The sequence below is a fragment of the Curcuma longa genome, chromosome 4 (assembly GCF_044706935.1).
Source record: "Curcuma longa cultivar G26 ecotype Majalengka, Jawa Barat chromosome 4, ITB_CL_G26_1.1, whole genome shotgun sequence".
Taxonomy (NCBI): Eukaryota; Viridiplantae; Streptophyta; class Magnoliopsida; order Zingiberales; family Zingiberaceae; genus Curcuma; species Curcuma longa.
This window is the reverse complement of record NC_133864.1, coordinates 16,802,266-16,819,727: the sequence shown is the minus strand read 5'-3', so window position 1 is coordinate 16,819,727 and position 17,462 is coordinate 16,802,266. Positions and strand designations below refer to the sequence as shown.

General features: G+C 35.3%; 1 protein-coding gene across 1 annotated transcript in view; it reads right to left on the bottom strand.

Annotated features, from left to right (window-relative positions):
- The window catches only part of LOC141826647 (cleavage and polyadenylation specificity factor subunit 1), an 86,108-nt gene that overhangs the window by 16,291 nt on the left and 52,355 nt on the right, over positions 1 to 17,462 (bottom strand). The window contains exons 5-12 of the mRNA XM_074713913.1: positions 16,213 to 16,358; positions 13,401 to 13,496; positions 13,267 to 13,319; positions 11,200 to 11,331; positions 5,994 to 6,045; positions 5,774 to 5,890; positions 2,348 to 2,479; positions 1,571 to 1,699 (exon numbers count right to left, since the gene is read on the bottom strand). Coding sequence (XP_074570014.1) covers positions 1,571 to 1,699; positions 2,348 to 2,479; positions 5,774 to 5,890; positions 5,994 to 6,045; positions 11,200 to 11,331; positions 13,267 to 13,319; positions 13,401 to 13,496; positions 16,213 to 16,358 — 857 coding nt within the window. The remainder of the gene's footprint in view (positions 1 to 1,570; positions 1,700 to 2,347; positions 2,480 to 5,773; positions 5,891 to 5,993; positions 6,046 to 11,199; positions 11,332 to 13,266; positions 13,320 to 13,400; positions 13,497 to 16,212; positions 16,359 to 17,462) is intronic.

The following is a 17,462-nucleotide window of genomic DNA, read 5'->3' as shown; positions in this document are numbered from 1 at the left end:
ATGAAATATGTAATTTATTTGAGGAGGATTAATGTCAATTCTGAGTTCGATTTGATCTAAACTCAAGTTTGAGTCAATTTGATTGGATTGGTATTTGACCCAAAATTAATTTAAATCTCTTTTGGCGCCTCTCAAGGTTTGATTTATGGTATGGTAAGGACCATTAGGTGGGTATTGTACTAAGTTTGAGTGGGTTCAAATTAGGGTTTGTTTTGGGCTTGAGTGGACCAATTTAGGGCTGAACCAAATCTAATTTGTGTGAACCAGTTCGATGATATTTAATTTGGCAATCTAGCATATCACATAGCTAACTTTGAAAAATACTTGAACTATGCACGTAAGTTTTATGCTTACCTAAAAAAGACTTATTTCCCAAAATACCCCTTTCCATGGCAAAAAAATTGACAAAAAATTAAAACTGAAAAGAAACCAAGAAAACTCTGGCAAGACCACAAGCTCACAATGGAGCTAGTGGCAATCATGAAATGCTGCTTGGCCACAATTTCCATGCCACCTAGTGGCCTCAACCAGCAACGAAATCATGTTAAGGTCCAAGCAACCACGAAATCCCAAACTGCAAAATCGCGGCTAGACAGTCAAGGCTGCAAGCTCGCTGCTAGTCGCAACCTACCCTTGGCCAGCCATTATCTCCAAACCACGATTTTGCGGCCGCCTAGCCACAACTTTGCGGTCAGTCAAGGCTGCTTTGGCATGGCTGAGGTTTCATAATGGCAACAAGCTTGATCGTGGCTCACTGTCGTAAATGCTCGTGATCTCGAAATCGATGGTCGGAGTTCTCTTGAGTTTTTTTGTCATTTTTTTACGAGGAAAAAGGGTATTCTAGACAATAAGTGCATATTTTGGTAAATATGAAAGTTAGGTGTGTATTTTAGGTATTTTCAATGTTGGGTACATAATATGGTAAATTGCCCTATTTAATTGATTCTGCGAAGTATTTGGGCCCATGGGGTTGGATTGCCTCGCACTCCCAAACTCTCCCAATCTCTCTCTCCTGTGCTCTCATTTTTCCTTCCAAGTGCCCCTTCTTGAGCGCTCCTCTAAACATTAGCATGATTGGTCTGGTGATCAATCCCTATTGCCCGCCCTTATTTGGTAGTCTAAGTCCTTTCCCCTCTCTCTATCTATCCCTCTTCCTCTTGGGTTCTCTCCCTCTCTCAATCATGGTTCTTCCAATGGGCACCACCGTGAGCTTGATTGTGCCTCTTCCCCATATTTCCGTAGAAGAATCACAACCAGCAAACTTGTACATCTAACAAACAATAGTGCTCTATTTTGGATGCTGTTATACAATTTATACAAATTCTGTAATGCATGATAACGCTAATGAACACATTAGTACAAATGCAAGTTTACCATCTTATATGATTCATCATGACACAAACATCTTACATTTTCAGAGACCTGAACATCTTACCTTTTCTAATTCAAGTTTGACAAAGAAATAGAGGAAAGATAAAAGAAAAAAGAAAGAACATGGAAATTGGCAAAGATCAAAACTGAAATATGCAGTTACAAGAAAAAAGATGCAAGAGGAATTAGTATAACCAACCAGTTCATAATTGCTCTGCTTTGCAGTTCCTGTTGCATTGGGATCAGCATTGATTCTTAAGCCATATGAGAAATCCCTTAGTGGACTAACATTGATAAAAGAATCTCTAACAATAAACGAGAAGAATTTCTGCATCCAGTGACAAAAACATTAACAATTTTGAACTGAAACAAAATAAATGGTGAAAGATATTCTCATGATACCTAAAGGTAACATGAACAAAGAAGAGACATTAGAGCACTGGAACTGTTGGAATATGTACTTATATGGGAAAACAAAAAGAAAAAAGAGAAGCACCACATGGACGATGAGCATATGGAAGTCATAGGGAAAGCATTACACCCAATAGAGAGAACAAACAGCTTATGATTTCAAGCAATATTGAATAGCAATAAATGAAATATACCACATACATGAAACATAAATTGCATGCAACTGCATATCAAGTAAAGGCAAAGCATTCTAAATTGAAATTTCCAAGTAGCATGTACAAATATGAACTGATTTCTGGATGTGCATAGTTTTAAAACGACTTCCTTGAAAACCAATGAAAACATGATGAGAATGATAAAAATGCTATAGAATAATTGGATGAAACTATTTTCAAATAGTCCGTGTTCAAATGAAACTTGCAGCATTGCTTATGTTACCAAAGAGACTCTGCTACGGTTCATTTTGAGACACCATAATAAAACTTTACAAATAAAAAAAACCTACATCCTGGAAATGCAATCTATTTATCAAGAGTACACAACACAAAAACAAACCACTACAAACCTGAGCGGATTCAGACGTATTAGTAGTTCCATATAGAGAAAGCTCCTCATAGCTAGCAACCTCTAATAGAGCATCAGATGGTGTCCGGCGTAAGCGCTTTGCCAAATGGAGTTCACCTTCACTATCAGCAATCTGCAATATGGTTGAACCAAACAGAAGAAAAAATAAATAAGCAATTTAACATTCACAAAATTGCAATGATATTGGTACAAAGTCAATCCTAAGTTTAAAAAAAGGTAATAAGAAGTAAACGCAAGAGAAAGATATATAAATCTGATGTAAGCTAGCATCAATGCATGCAACTGGAAATAAAACAAAAACAATAAAAAATTATTAACTACAAAACTAGAAACCTTGGTAAAGAATGTTTGGACAAAATAATACAGAATTTATTATCCTCAATATTAACCTCCCTCATCCCATTCTGCAATCACTAAATGGTTAGCAATTCAACACAGTTCAAATAAAATTTAACCAGAAGCTTGGATTGAGCCTAGCACATGCCCAAAACCAACCCTCTTGTCAGTAATTAGAGCTCACCATAATCCTAGTGACTAGTGACCCCGGTCCAAATCATCTGAAGACAAATTAAATATATTCCAAGCCTTATTCTGATTTCCAAGTAATTACTCAGTGAAACATGCAATTTTAGTTAACTAAGGATTAAGATACAACACAAACTGTATAATGTATAACTACAAACTTATAGATATGGAGCTATAAATTAATATCATAATCAGTAATTGTATACTTTAACAAATATTTCATTGCAATAGCAATTAAATTTACCATATAAACATTTCTTGTTTTAGAAACTAAATACGACAAGTGTGATATACCCAGTGCTTAATGAACCTAAATTTAAATAAATTGATTTCATTAAACATGGGTATATGATTATATTTAGTTGACACTTAATGAGACTTAGATAAGTGCAACAGATTGCTACTCAAGTTCTTTGGGTGTGTATTGGTCAATAGACTTGAGATAAGCTCCATTTGCGCATAAAATAAGGCTCGATCGGTCAAATCATAGTGAACTAAAATGCTTAACTGAACTAAACTGGTTCAATAAACACAAATTAAAAGGGTTACTTGATGTCTTTAACAGAAGTTGATAAGTATCAGTAATACACACTCACACTTCACTTTTGTTACTTGCCAAATAAGTATCAAATGTTTTATTGTGGGAGGTGATTAGACTCCACAATCCCAATAAAGATCAGCTCTCATGATTAGGTTGTGGTCCTTGGCAATTGGTCTACTTCCCTTCAACCTTCATCATTCATTGAGGGGTGTGATGAAGCAACATTTGTGTGGTCCTTGGCGATTGGTCTACTTCCCTTCAACATTGCATTAATGCTTAATTTGTGTTCTTGCTTTGATACCCGAGCAACATTGATGCTTTGATTTGAGGCTGGTGATATAGTGACAAAGTGTTGCATTAATGCTTTGTGTGAGTACGTAGTGTGTTGCGTTAATACAGTGAGATAGCTCATCTGTGTATGAGTTGTCGTGTGCACATTCAGTTGGTGTGTCGTATTTGTGTGTGTTAACACTTCTGTTAGTTGATCACATATCTTGCTTATATTACCCATGTTACTTTGTTGCCCCTACCATTTTATTGGACCATTTTATTGGCTAACAAATCCTTCTTTTCCCTAGTTACAAGAATTGTCATTTCAACGTGCTTATGGTCAAATGGAGATATGACTAGTAGAGGGTGTTTTTAAAAATAGAGTTATAGAAGATGTCCACCTAGAGTAAAATGACATAGAGCAGAACATGATAAAGGGATAGATAATATAGTCGAGACCATGATTTAGCTTCAATCTGTCAAGCAAAAACACTTGTTTTGCTACTGCACCAATATGTGATAACTTAGCTAGTTACTAAGGCATGATAGTTGCTTCTTCACCTCCTCTCAGCCAATAAATCTTCTCCATCACTAGTTCCCAATCGGCACTCCAATCTATAGCAGCTCTCTAATCTATAGTGGCAATTAGTGCAAATTCAGCATTGATATGGAATTGTTCCAATCTGGGATTAGAACCAATTCCTTCATGAACACTTTAAACCTTAGGATACAATTTACCTTCATGAACACTTTAAACCTTAGGAACCAATTGGCCAAACTAGTTGAACCACGCAACCTGCATCTCTTATATGGATACAATTTAGCACCAAAGTTGGTATAATACTATCAGAACTAAAACGTGGTACCAATAATGGCATTTTAAACCTACAGTTAGCAAGTAACAATATGGATCAGCCAAGTTGAATCAATGTCTGAGAGAGAGAGAGAGAGAGAATCTTCATCAACCTAAAATCCTTATATGCTGCCAAAATAAAGATTACCACCAGTTAGGGTGTTGGTTGTTCAACTGAGAGGTTATTGTGGAGAGAATACATGGACTTCTTTTGACCGATAGTAGCCTAGGCATTCCGCACACAAATAAAATCTAACTCATATGCAATTGAGAACCCAACTAGATATGACAAATTAGACAACAACATGATTTTGCTGAAAAATATATCAACAACTTCTATTGACGGATTTCACCTTTTGCAGAAGAGGAATATAATAATTACATTAAAAAGAAATTTCATGATTCATGAACCCTTGTGGTCTAATCCTAGCAAAGCAAGCTTGACTGCCTTGATTGCAAGATAAAGACAGGACAATGCATTTTTACTTATAGTATTATTCACAAATACGTAGTTAGAATGCAAATGCAAGCCAAACCAAAAAAATAAGTTCGACAATTTCCCCTCAACTTTAAAATAGACCACCCTAATGCACTGCAAAGGTAGACTAAATACAGATCCATGTTTAATAAACAACATCGAGCCTAAGTTTCCTGTCGGAAAATAAAGTAGGAGTGAAACGAGTCAAGAAAAATGAAGGTGGGATTCACTTCTCTCTATTTCCTTGGAAGGCTAAAGGTGAAGGGAGAAACACCACAAGAAAATTCATCACAATTTTCCGCCAAAACTCTTAAACAAAAATCATGTAGAAAGTGACAGTTGCTAGTTGCAACACACACACACATAACCTTTTGTTTATCTAAGTATTGTTTATAACTTTTTGCATTATTTATAGATTTATTTTCAAATATATATATATATATTCACATTTTCTTCCCCTCCAAGGAAAAATGGGGAAGAATTTTGCCTAATTTCAATCCTTCCAACGAAACATAAATGAGGGAATAATTTCTTCCACCTCTCCCTCTTACTTATCAAGACTTGTCTTCTTTCTATGATGTTTCTCTTGCTTGTACTTTCATAAAATCGGAGTCAAAAAGTGGCCCTAGCTGGGAATAGCACAATAAAATAAAACTATCGCAAGAAACTATGTTCAGGCATTATTAAGTAAAAAATGATAGGTAGCAAAATATTAACAAAGGTATCTTCAAAATAGAACCTCATCTTTCATATTTGCAGAAGACAAACTCGATGTTCCACTACTATATTGAACAAGAAGGCTGTCTCCCAAACGACTAGCGAGAAAAAAGAAGGAACTGCCTATTTTTGTGATGCCCTTGTCAGAAACAAAATGAGTCAGCAAAATTAAGTTATAAAAATGAGACAACTTCAAATTTATCATAGTGTAAAACTAAAAAAAAGAAACAAATGAAACCTACAGAGGTCAAAACTGAAGCCTTCGACCTCAAAAGTTCAAGTCTCTGAACAACCCTGAAAGAAAGAAAGTTTAGTATGGTTAAGGACGCTAATGTGTTAATTGATGAGAATGTAATTAGATAAATTGGAAAGCTGAATTCTAAAGAAAAACTTTAGAAACTAAAAGATTTAATACAAGCATACAAAATTTGAAAATATGGAAGCAATGGAATAGTTAAATATGAATGCACATGGAATCCTTAGAAGAGTTTTAGATAAATCCATCATTCAACGAGAAATCAATATTAATGAGGATATCATTAATAATACAAAAATAATGGATGAAGAAAATAGATAAACCTTTAGAAGTCCTCGAATCCCCATCGCCCTATGAGTTAAAAGAAAGTTTTATAAGATTGAGGTAAGACATATCAAGTCATCCTTTATGGATTGAAGTCTTTGAGCGTTAGGGAGTAACACATAAAAAGTTAATATAGTAGACAATGTTAATCCTTCAAGAACTTTGATGTTTGACAAATGTAGTTAAAGTGAATTAAGTATGTAGTTAGAATGATGGGCATGTTGATTCAAGCATGAAGTGAACTTTAAGAGATTGAAGTGGAATTTACGACCTAAAGACCATTTTATGTAATTTGGTTTGAATACGTAGGTAGGCATCTAGTTAGCTAGGGACTTGATAATGCAAATCATCCTTATCATTTGGGTTGAATTAAGTATCATGGGATTTCTATGTTCGAGTTAGAAAATTTTAAATCAATAGAAAAGCTTAAGGCACAAATGTCAAGTCAATGTCAGGTTGTTGTTAAGTGACCTTGAGGCTCAAATGTTGTCATTTGACCACTTTCCACAAAGGTGGGACAACCAAACATTTATTCTGGTTGACCATAAATTTATGAGTTCTTGACTTTTTAATTTTCAAATTAAAATATATTATTTAGTTTAGTAATCAAATTTTGATTTTTCATGAATACCAATCAAATTTGTCAACTAGTTGATGATTATCATTTACCCAAGAATTATTTGGGTTTTGGTCAACCAACTATCAATTTTTGGTCAATCAAAGTTCGTGGATAAGATAGATCTTACAATTCCATTGGAAATTCCATATAAATAGCCTCTAGATGGGTATCGCTCAAACAATCACTCATATCTCAAATTCCATTGCTTATAATTATAATGGTTCTTATTGATCAAAAACTCTCTTCACGGGGTTGGGTTTGTGTAGGACAATTGTGAGCATTTATTATTTGTGTTAAGTGATATAGAGATGTAGATCTACTCATCTCATCTAGAGAAGAGAATCATTGCTCGACCTTGTATATAGTGAGATATTCCTTTAGTGAAATATGGCACTGACGTGACAGGCCATGTAGTAGGAAAGGTACTCAAATGATATTAAATTTGTCTGTTAGCATTATTTTATATCTGTTCTTTATTTTTGTTGCTAGTAGTTTAATTCAGCTGCTAAACTTAATTTTCATTACAACTAAAGTAGTTTTACTTTTTGCTACATTTCCGCACATTGATCGTTTATGACACGTGCACTAATATCTAACATATCGTTTGAATTTTGTGCTTTGCAAGATTTTTTTATGTGAGCGGTGGAAATTAAAGGATGGGAAGCAAAACATATTTAAGGAGAAGGTAGAAGTATAAGTATTAGGTGAATTATATGGTGACTCTAATACGACATGGGATAAGATTGTATCAAATTGAAAATAATAGTCAAGAATGTACTCGGTGAGTCAAAGGGGCATGCACCACCAAGTGAGAAATCTTAGTGATGGAATGAGAAAGTACAAGAAAAAGTGAAGGAAAAATGAACAGTTTACAAGGAATTATATATTTGTTAGAACGAAAAAAATTTTAAAAGTATACAAGAGCCAAAAAATAGGCTAAGAAAGCAATGAATGAAGCTAAGAATAAAACTTTGGAATGGTTATATCGAAAATTGGATACAAAAAAGAGGAAAGAGACATTTACAGAATGGCTAAAGTAAGAGAGAGGAAGACAAAATATCTTATCCAAATAAAATGCATTAAAGATGAATACAATAGGATACTAGTAAATGATGGAGAAATAAAAAAGTAGTGGAAGAGGTATTTTCATTAATTTTTTAATGAAGGTTTAGGTGATCAACTTAACTTAGGTAATTTGAGTAGGTCAAATGAGTATAAAAATTAAAATTTTTATCGTAGAATTCAAACTTTAGAAGTAGAATAAGCTTTAGATGAGATGCCAAATGGAAAAGTCATTGAACCAGATGATATTTCGATAGAGGTATGGAAATGCTTAGGGAAACAAAGTATTGAATAACTTAAAAAATTATTTAACATGATATTGACAACGAAAAAAATATCTGATTAATGAAGGGTAAATACTTTAGTACCCTTATATAAGAATAAGAGAGACGTACAAAATTATACAAACTATAGAAGTATTAAATTAATGAATCATATAATGAAATTTTGAGAAAGAGTAATAAAAAAAGATTAAAGAAGGAGAATATGGTGATCAAAAATCAATTTAGATTCATGCTTGGAAGATCAACAATAGAAGTTATACATCTTCTCAGACAACTAATTAAAAAGTATCGAGAGCAAAAATAAGATTTACACTTAGTACTCATTGACTTAGAAAAAACTTATGATAAAATCTCAAAAGAAATTATATGAAAAATTCTAGAATAGAGAAGTGTTAGTGTAACATATATTGAACTAATTAAAAATATGTATAAGGATGTAACGACTAAAGTGAAGACTTCAGACAAATTAACTGAAGCATTTATAGGGTTACATCAAGGATCAGCTCTAAGTTTTTATCTTTTTACATTAATCATGGACAAACTCACTGAACACATTCAAGACACAGTACCGTGATGCATGTTGTTTGCAGATGATATTGTTTTGGTAAATGAGACACATGGAGTAAATGTTAAATTAGAATCATAGCGGGAAACACTAAAAGTGAAAAGTTTTATGCTTATTAAAGTAAAAAACAGAATATATGAAATTTAAATTTAGTAATATTAAATGTAATAAGACAATTATTAAAATAGGAGATGACAAATTTTCTAAAAGTGAGAGCGTTAAATATTTAAGATCATTTTTTGCAAGACGATGGAGGGACTGAAAAAAATATCTTACATAGAATACAAGCACGATGGTTAAAATGGAGAAGAACGTCAGGTGTTTTATGTGATCGTAAAATACCACTAAAACTTAAAGGAAAGTTCTACAAAACGGCAGTTAAATCTATTATGTTATATGATGTTGAATGTTGGAATATGACTCAAGTACATCAGCAGAAGATGAGAATTACAGAGATAAGGATGTTAAGATGAATGTGTAAACATATGAGGATGAACAAAATAAGAAATGAGAACATTAAAAAGAAAGTCGGAGTTGCATCTATTAAGGGAAAACTCAAGAAACATTTAAGATGGTACAATCATGTACTTAGACGACCAATAAATACTCCAGTTAGGCAATGTGAAACTATGACAAATACGCACATCAAACAAGGAAGAGAAAAATCAAAAGACTTAATTAGCAATAATAAAACAAGACAATTTATTTAAGTATAGATGATATAGTAGGAGATAAAGTACAATGGCGTAGAAGAATCCATATAGTTGGTCCTATCTAGTGGGATAAGACTTGGTTATTGTTGTTGTTGTTGCAAGTCTATTCACCCTTCTAGTTGGTCCATCTGATTTACCAAATGTCACTAATATACTTTATGAAACAAAGTGTATGGCTATTTTGAAATAACACATAAAAAATTAATATGGTAAATGATATGGAGGTAAATAAGGGTCCACGTAGCATGTCCTTAACTCAATCAACATAGAGTCCATGTAGGGATCCCTTGATTCGATCAATATAAAATCCACATAGAACAAAATCAAACTCGGTCAACGCGAATCATGATCAACCCGATTTCAAGATATCATTGGTATTAAACCCGAGTGGGTGACGCTAAAGCCCGAGAGGGTGGCGCTCTTGAGTGCCCAAAGCCCGAGTGTGTGGCACTCCCGAGTACTCGAGCTCGAGCGTGTGGCGCACCCGAGTGCCCAAAGCCCGTGTGTGGCACTCCCGATTGCTCGAGCCCGAGTGGGGACGATCTCGAGAGCTGAAGCATCTCGGGCACCATAACACCCGAGCACAGTAACATCCGAGCATTGTAGCATCCCAAGTCCGAGTGAGCGACGATCCCAAGCATTGAAGCATCCTGGGCACCATAGCACCCGAGCACAATAACATCCAAGCACTGTAGCATTCACGAGCCAGAGTGGGTGACACTCCCGAACAGCATATCCATGTTATTTTGAGTACAAGAACAATAAGAAGACATCAAAAAACATGGGAACGTGCGCCGTTTACGAAGAAGGCATCAAGGGTTAGCAACATCAGTGGATGACTATTAGAGATGTAGGAAAGGAAGCGTCGATTACGAATGAGGAAAAGGTGTCGGTTACAACAATTATAGACATCGGCATTACACAGCCGCTTGGAATAAAGATGCCTTCGACATCATAGGGATCTCGTCGGATAACTCTCGGCATTCCACGATGACTTCGACATCATAGGGATCTCGTCGGATAACTCTCGGCGAGCCCTTTGTCGGCCACATCATGAAAAGAAAGCTTCGACTTCTTCGCTCTTTTGTGTGAGATGGATTTTTGTCGCTACATCATTGCAGTAAGATTTCTACACCGCATCAATAAACATAAGAATAAAATGATGACTATTTGGAGTTACTAGAAATAATATAACCAAAAAAACTAATATCCACAAGCAATAGGTGTAGGTCTAATCTACAATAGGAGAAAACAAGTCAAGATGGTATAGGCATGTTGAAAAGCATATAAATTCCTTTCCTTAATTCATAGATTAGAACTATTAGAGTAAGGGGCAAAAGGAGACCAAAAGGACATTAATTTTATATTAAAAAAAATCTTGGTTGATTTAAATATTACATATTGAAACTTTGCATAGGGTTCAAAGGTCCATATAATTAACCTAAATAGTTGATACAAAACACAGGTTGATGATGATGACAAACAACCAGCCCAAGTAAAAGTTAGAGAACTAGAGATATATTATGAGCCATAAAGGCATTCATCAAGTGTACTAAATGCTTGGAATATAGATCATCAAAAAAAAATGAAGAACAAAACACAATCATAAAATTGGGATGTAATACCTTCCATCATAGATCAATGTTAGCAACAGTAAGTCTCCTGTTTTAGAAGAAAATATAGCTACATCAGGAGAGAGCCATGTCCCATTAGCTGCATCAAGCTCAACAGCAATCTTTGATTTTGGCATTTCTGAACTGAAATAGATATCCAAGTTGTCACAAAGTTCCTACCAACCATGCAATTAAACATATTCTGGAAGAAGAAATTACAAAAGCAGGTAGATGAAAATTAAAACAAATCATGAACTACAAATTACAGTTCCATAATTTAGCTGCAAACAAATACAATAAACCCTGCAATCAAAAGGATTAGTCATCCAACATTACTCCTACAAGAGATTTGAACAAGACAAAAAGTCCAAAAACAAGTGCGAGTAATATCTCCATGGAAGTTCAGTGTGCATGTCAGATTGTAGTGCTTCCAGAAACTCATATAACCAACCCAAGATAACCACCATACACTATTAGTGTACATTGTTGTTGGGATTGTTTTTCTTGGGTTGTTACTGAATGGTGGTTATGTTTGCTGGTGTATGGCAGTCATCTGTTTAGGGATTTTTTTCTTGCTGTTTTCACTTATCCTTAAAGCTGAATGGGTAAAGTGTAGTAATGTAGTCCTATACTTCATATTCTTAACACTGCTCCAATCCCGTAGCCCCTCATGTGGTTAGGATGCTGGACTAAACTAACCCAAGCCCAACTTCTGGACAAAGCCAACCCAACAACCTATTCCAAAAGCTCAAAGGGTGTTTGATTTGGTGACTACTAAAACTAAAAGCATAAACTACAACAATTACAGTCTACAGTTAAAGATTCTGTTTCCTATCATTAAAAAAACCTCGTGCATCTACCATATAAAAGTTAAAGAATGAAATTATGGAATTTCTTTATATAGTTAGTCGAAGTTTAACTTACCCTAAGAACTATGGTCAAACTTGGTGACCAAACAAACCTTGATTCAGAATATAAAGAACAAAGACAAGAATGCACATAAAATAACACAGACAAAAGAAAAGAAATGTCAAATCAACAAATATTATATATATATAACAATGATTGCAAAGTTAGCATTTGAAATTTCGTTCTAAGCTAGCATTTCAATCCATGGCTGGAACAAGAAGTGGCCATGTCAGGTGTCAATGGGTGTGTTGAGCACCAACCCTAGGTGAAGGTGGAGAACTCCCAACATCGCTAATTGTATCAAGCACCAACCCTAGCCAGAGGAGAACTAAGTGAAGGAGAAGTAGGTAGAGGAAGAAGAGGAGTTGCCTATTGGCATAGCTGTATCAGAGAGGAGGAGGTCACCAATCATCGATGCTCATATCAAGTAGCAAAGCTGCAAATGAGAATTAGGGGGTCGAGGAAGAGGAGTCACAGGAAGCCTTGAGCGTCATGACCTTCATGCATTTTGTGTCTCACAAAGCTTCGCATGTGTCATCGTTGTCTTCGGCTGAAGCCACACAACGTCACAACTTGCAAGGAAGTTTCATGTCCCAGAGAATTTAACATATGTCGTCATCATGTTCAAGAAAAAATGCACTTCAAGTTTCATTCATCTCAGAGCGTTCCTCCTATTGGTTGGTAGAGGGAACAAGATGTTTCGCCATGTCGACTAACACGAAACAAAATTTTAACCCATGATTCATTCTACATACCAAAAACCCTTGTGCAACAAAAAAATAACCAAATACAACTTCATACATAGATACTTGCATATGATCTCTAAAAGACCATTACAACAAATAAATCCTTGAATATAATATTCTGACATTCCAAATATTATTTTGACAATGGCCAGAGATGATGATCCCGTCAAGATCAATACGAAGTTCCACTACGTTTCAGGGTACTTTGAGCAATTGGTACAAGTTTTGATGCATAATTTTGTGTATAAACGTTCACAAGCTGTACAGACTAGAAGAAATTAAAAGACAAACAAAAATATTCCTAAAACCACCACTATCAGTGGCAATTTAGACCTTTCTAAATGAAAATAGGAGTAAAAAAAAATTTATATGAGGGCTTGCAGTTATAGACATTAGAAAAAAAAAAGAAATTATTGGCAGTAACCTGCTTTCTGGCTGGAGACCAAAGCTATTGAGGCAAAGCGAGCAACTAATAGACTGCAAAAACCAACAAAATCAAATATGCAATCCAATAATAGTAGAGAAAAGCATAAAACAAGACCTTTAAAAGGGTAGAACCTGACTATAGTAATGAATGGTATTAGCACATATTACAAGTACGCCACCAATTGGAGATGGCACAGCGAGAAGTTTATATGCATCATGTGGAATATTCTGCAGTAACATGTAAAATTCTAAATTAAGAAATATCAAAGTTTAACAACTCAAAGTACTTGGGATAAATATCAGATCATACATGTAATATACGACCCATTCTAATCTATTTTTTTTTAAAATAAATTAGGCTTAATTGTCATTTATTGGTTAATTAGGACTGAACTAAAACCAATTATGGATGATTTTTGGTTGATTGGAGCTCTAATAGAATCTGTTTGTGAGTAGATGGGCTTATAAGTGAGGACATAGGTTGGGATCAAATTGGGTTTGATTTGGACTCAAGTTGGATGAGATTGGTCGAACCCAGCTGGTCCAATTTGGAATGAGTTCCCATTGTGATACAATTCCCCCTCACTCCCAATCAATTGATATCTAGCTTCTCTCCATAGATCACAAGCCACGAGCCGAGTTCCTCTCTTCCCATCCCCATCACAAGCTCCATCTCCACCATGAGTTCTGATGATACCTTCCCCTATGTAAGCCAGCAGTCGAATCAGTGGATCCCATGCGATCCTCTTCCCTTGGGTGTAGCAAGTGAGTGTGGCAAGCAGCATTCGTCCCACTTCTTCGTTAGGAGCAAACAGGAAAAGCAACTCACCATCATTCCCATGCGAAGAAAGGGTGGTAGGTTGTTTTCCACTTTGATTCCAGCAGGAGCTCAAGAATCCAACTAAAGTGCCTTCCTTCTCTATTAATCAATATTTTGCACCACTTCCAGCATCCAATCTGCAGTGAAGAGGCATCTACTTCACTTTTAGCAAGCCGATCTACTAGTGTAGGTCACTAGATGAGTTCTTGAGATTTCCATTTTGGATGAGATTTGTTAAGTCATTTCTCATCATTATGGTTTGGAGCAGCCATGATCTAAGAGGGACAGCAGCAGCAAGGATCATCAGACAACCAGCTCTTCATTGCAGATAATGATCTCTAGCAAGTTCTTTATGTTAGATTGTGCTTTGATCTGTGTTAGGACTTTTGTTAAATGTTGTTGCTTGTGTTGGATTGCAACATAGCTCTCCTATGGTAGGATTTCATGGCTTCGGCTCAGGAAGGCTCGGGAATTGATCAATGTCCCTCCCTTGTTTTGATTTGGGAATAAGATGAGCTTCTTGTTGCTATGCTCTATGTTTAATTGGTGTAGAATCATAGTCAAGCAATGGTCTTGGCCATTACCTTGTAGATTTAGATTTTGAAGGAGCTTAGGGATGTATTTGGGTCCACTCTGATAGTGTGTTGGAGGTTCTCCATCAAGATAGGTGTTGCTTGCTTGTCTTCTGTCACAAAACCCTTTGTACATGATTAAAACTTTATAAACAATTTAAATTAGTGATTATATACTGCTGTCCTTTTTCTACAAAAGAGAATAATGATATTTTAAAGGTTGAAATAGAATGAGATCAATATTAATAGGGGCTTATAACTTCAGTGACTGATAATAAAAGGATCTTCTTATACACAAACTTCATGGCTACTTCCCTGCTCTCGCTAGTTGTTTTGAAGTCGTTGCATGACTTCCTCACTTCAAGAAGCTCTGAGTTATTGGAACAAGACTACAAAACAAATTTGGTGAAATAAGGATTAAGAATGAAGGCCTAAATAATGCGAATTTTGAGGAATCCTGCCTTAGGTGGTGAGTGGTTGTTGGCTTGAAGTTTTTTTTTCGATGGGTAGTGCAAAGTTGTGAGTTGCCACAAGCCTTCTCCCTTCTGCAACAAGTTTGTCTGATCCTATTTCAACAGAGTTTCTCAATAGAAGACCCTAATTAAGCTCACCGCCTTCTCCATTGAACAGATCTGTGCAAGAAATGAACCTGCATAGATCTGAACCAAAGCATATTCCTCTTCCATCATCAGGTGACCTCATTTTCATTTCCATCTTTGCCAGCCATACTTTTCAAGGAAAATGCTCCCTTTACCTTTATATTCCCGCTGTTCGATTGCAAATCTGAAGGCAACAAGTGCAGCAATATTAAAAGCTGGTGAAAAGATGCATGCTCTTTATCTCATACCATCAGCATCCGCTGCCAGATTTAGTGTGCTTCAAGCCAAAACAACAAATTTTCTTTAAGCAGTTTTGCTCCATCTTGCATCTTCTTTTCCTTTCCAACCATCAACAGCCAGTAAACCTCAATAGAGAGAATATCTTATTCTCGGATTGTCATTCCATCAAAAGATCAAGTTGTGCTATCGTGAGAAAACGTTCTGGGCTCACTTTTCTACTTCTAACAAAGGATCAAGCTATGTTATCCATCTTTGCTCTAGAACTCCTAAGTCCTTAATTTTTCCCCAATCTATTTTGTTATATATGCCACTTAAGGGAGATGCTCTCTTGAAAGATATGCTCCTGAGATCTCTTTTTTCCTCATTCTATATCATCATTTCTCTCATTATCCTCTCCCCTTGTCGATGTGAACATCTGAGGTCAAGGAACTCATTAGTTATGTGTTGATCTAAAGTCCAAGGGAATGTTGGCTTCATACTTAGTTAACTCCTTATGTTTCACTTCATTTAGTTTTGGTCAAGTCCTGGTATCTATTTTCCAGCTTGAAGGGAGTGTTAAGAGTATAAAGTAGATAGGGTTATTAGACGTGACAAGTTTAGCCACACATTGATACTGCTAGGTTTGGGGTTTTACTATTATCTTATACTAAATGGAATACAATATTTTATTTTCCTTTTGTCAAAGTCAACAATAAGAATTATGAAATACTTACAGAAGCAGACCATATCATAGGATGTTGCTTAAGAGATGTGTTGATGCTAAGTGCAGATATCATGCATGTATGGTGCTTCCATGAAATTCGCCCAGCCCACGTTGGCTCTTTTTCATGAAGTACAACCAAAACAGGTTCTATATAGCCTGCCCAGAGTATAAAAATTTGAAAACAATCTTTAAAAAAACAAAAAGATACAGACATGAAAAACTCAGAAGGTATATATTAAATTGTAGACAGTAAGACAGATACAATATGCCAAACAACATTTGTCAACAATAAGTTTTTAGTTAGCTTTTGTACTTCAAAAACAGTCCGGTGCACGAAGCTCCTACTAATACAAAATCCAAGAGAGCGGCCGTACTACACTGGATCTATTGGATATAGTCTTACCTTATATTACAAGAGGTTGTTTCCACAACTCGAACACATGACCACAAGATCACACACCAGCAAATTTGTCGTTGTGTTAAGGCTCTCCTTCAGCTTTTTGTACTTGGAGAGAATAATATATCATTTTTTTTATTCGATAGGTAATATATGTATATACAATAGCAATCAAGCTTTATCCCACTAAGTGAGATCAACTATATGGATTCTTCTACGCTCATCATTTATATTTAAATAAATTTTATCTTATTTTATTATTGCTAACTAAGCCTTTTTTGTCTTCTTCTTCCCCATTTGATATGCACAATTATCATAGTTTCACATACATTAACATTTATTGATAGTCTAAGTACATATTTGTACCATCTTAAACGTATCTCTCGAAGTTTTTTCTCAATAGATGCAACCCTGACTTTCTCTTTAATATTTTCATTTCTTATTTTGTCCATCCTTGTATGTCTGCATATCCACCCTAATATCTTCATTTCTGCAACTCTCATCTTCTGCTCATGTGCTCGAGTCATAACTCAACATTCAGCTGCATACAACATAACAGATCTACCTGTCATTTTGTAAAAAAAAATAATAATAAATCTTAGAGGTACTTTACAATCACAAAGAACATTTGACACACACCTCCATATCAACCATCCCGCTTATATTCTATATAAGACATCTCTCAATCCCTCAATGTTTTTGCAAAAATGATCCTAAATATTAAAAACTCTCAGTTACAAATAACTCGTCATCTCCTATCTTAACAATTGTCTCATTACGTCTAATATTACTATATTTAAATTTCATATATTCTGTTTTTACTCTACTAAGCTTAAAACCTTTCACGTCTAGCGTTTCCCGTC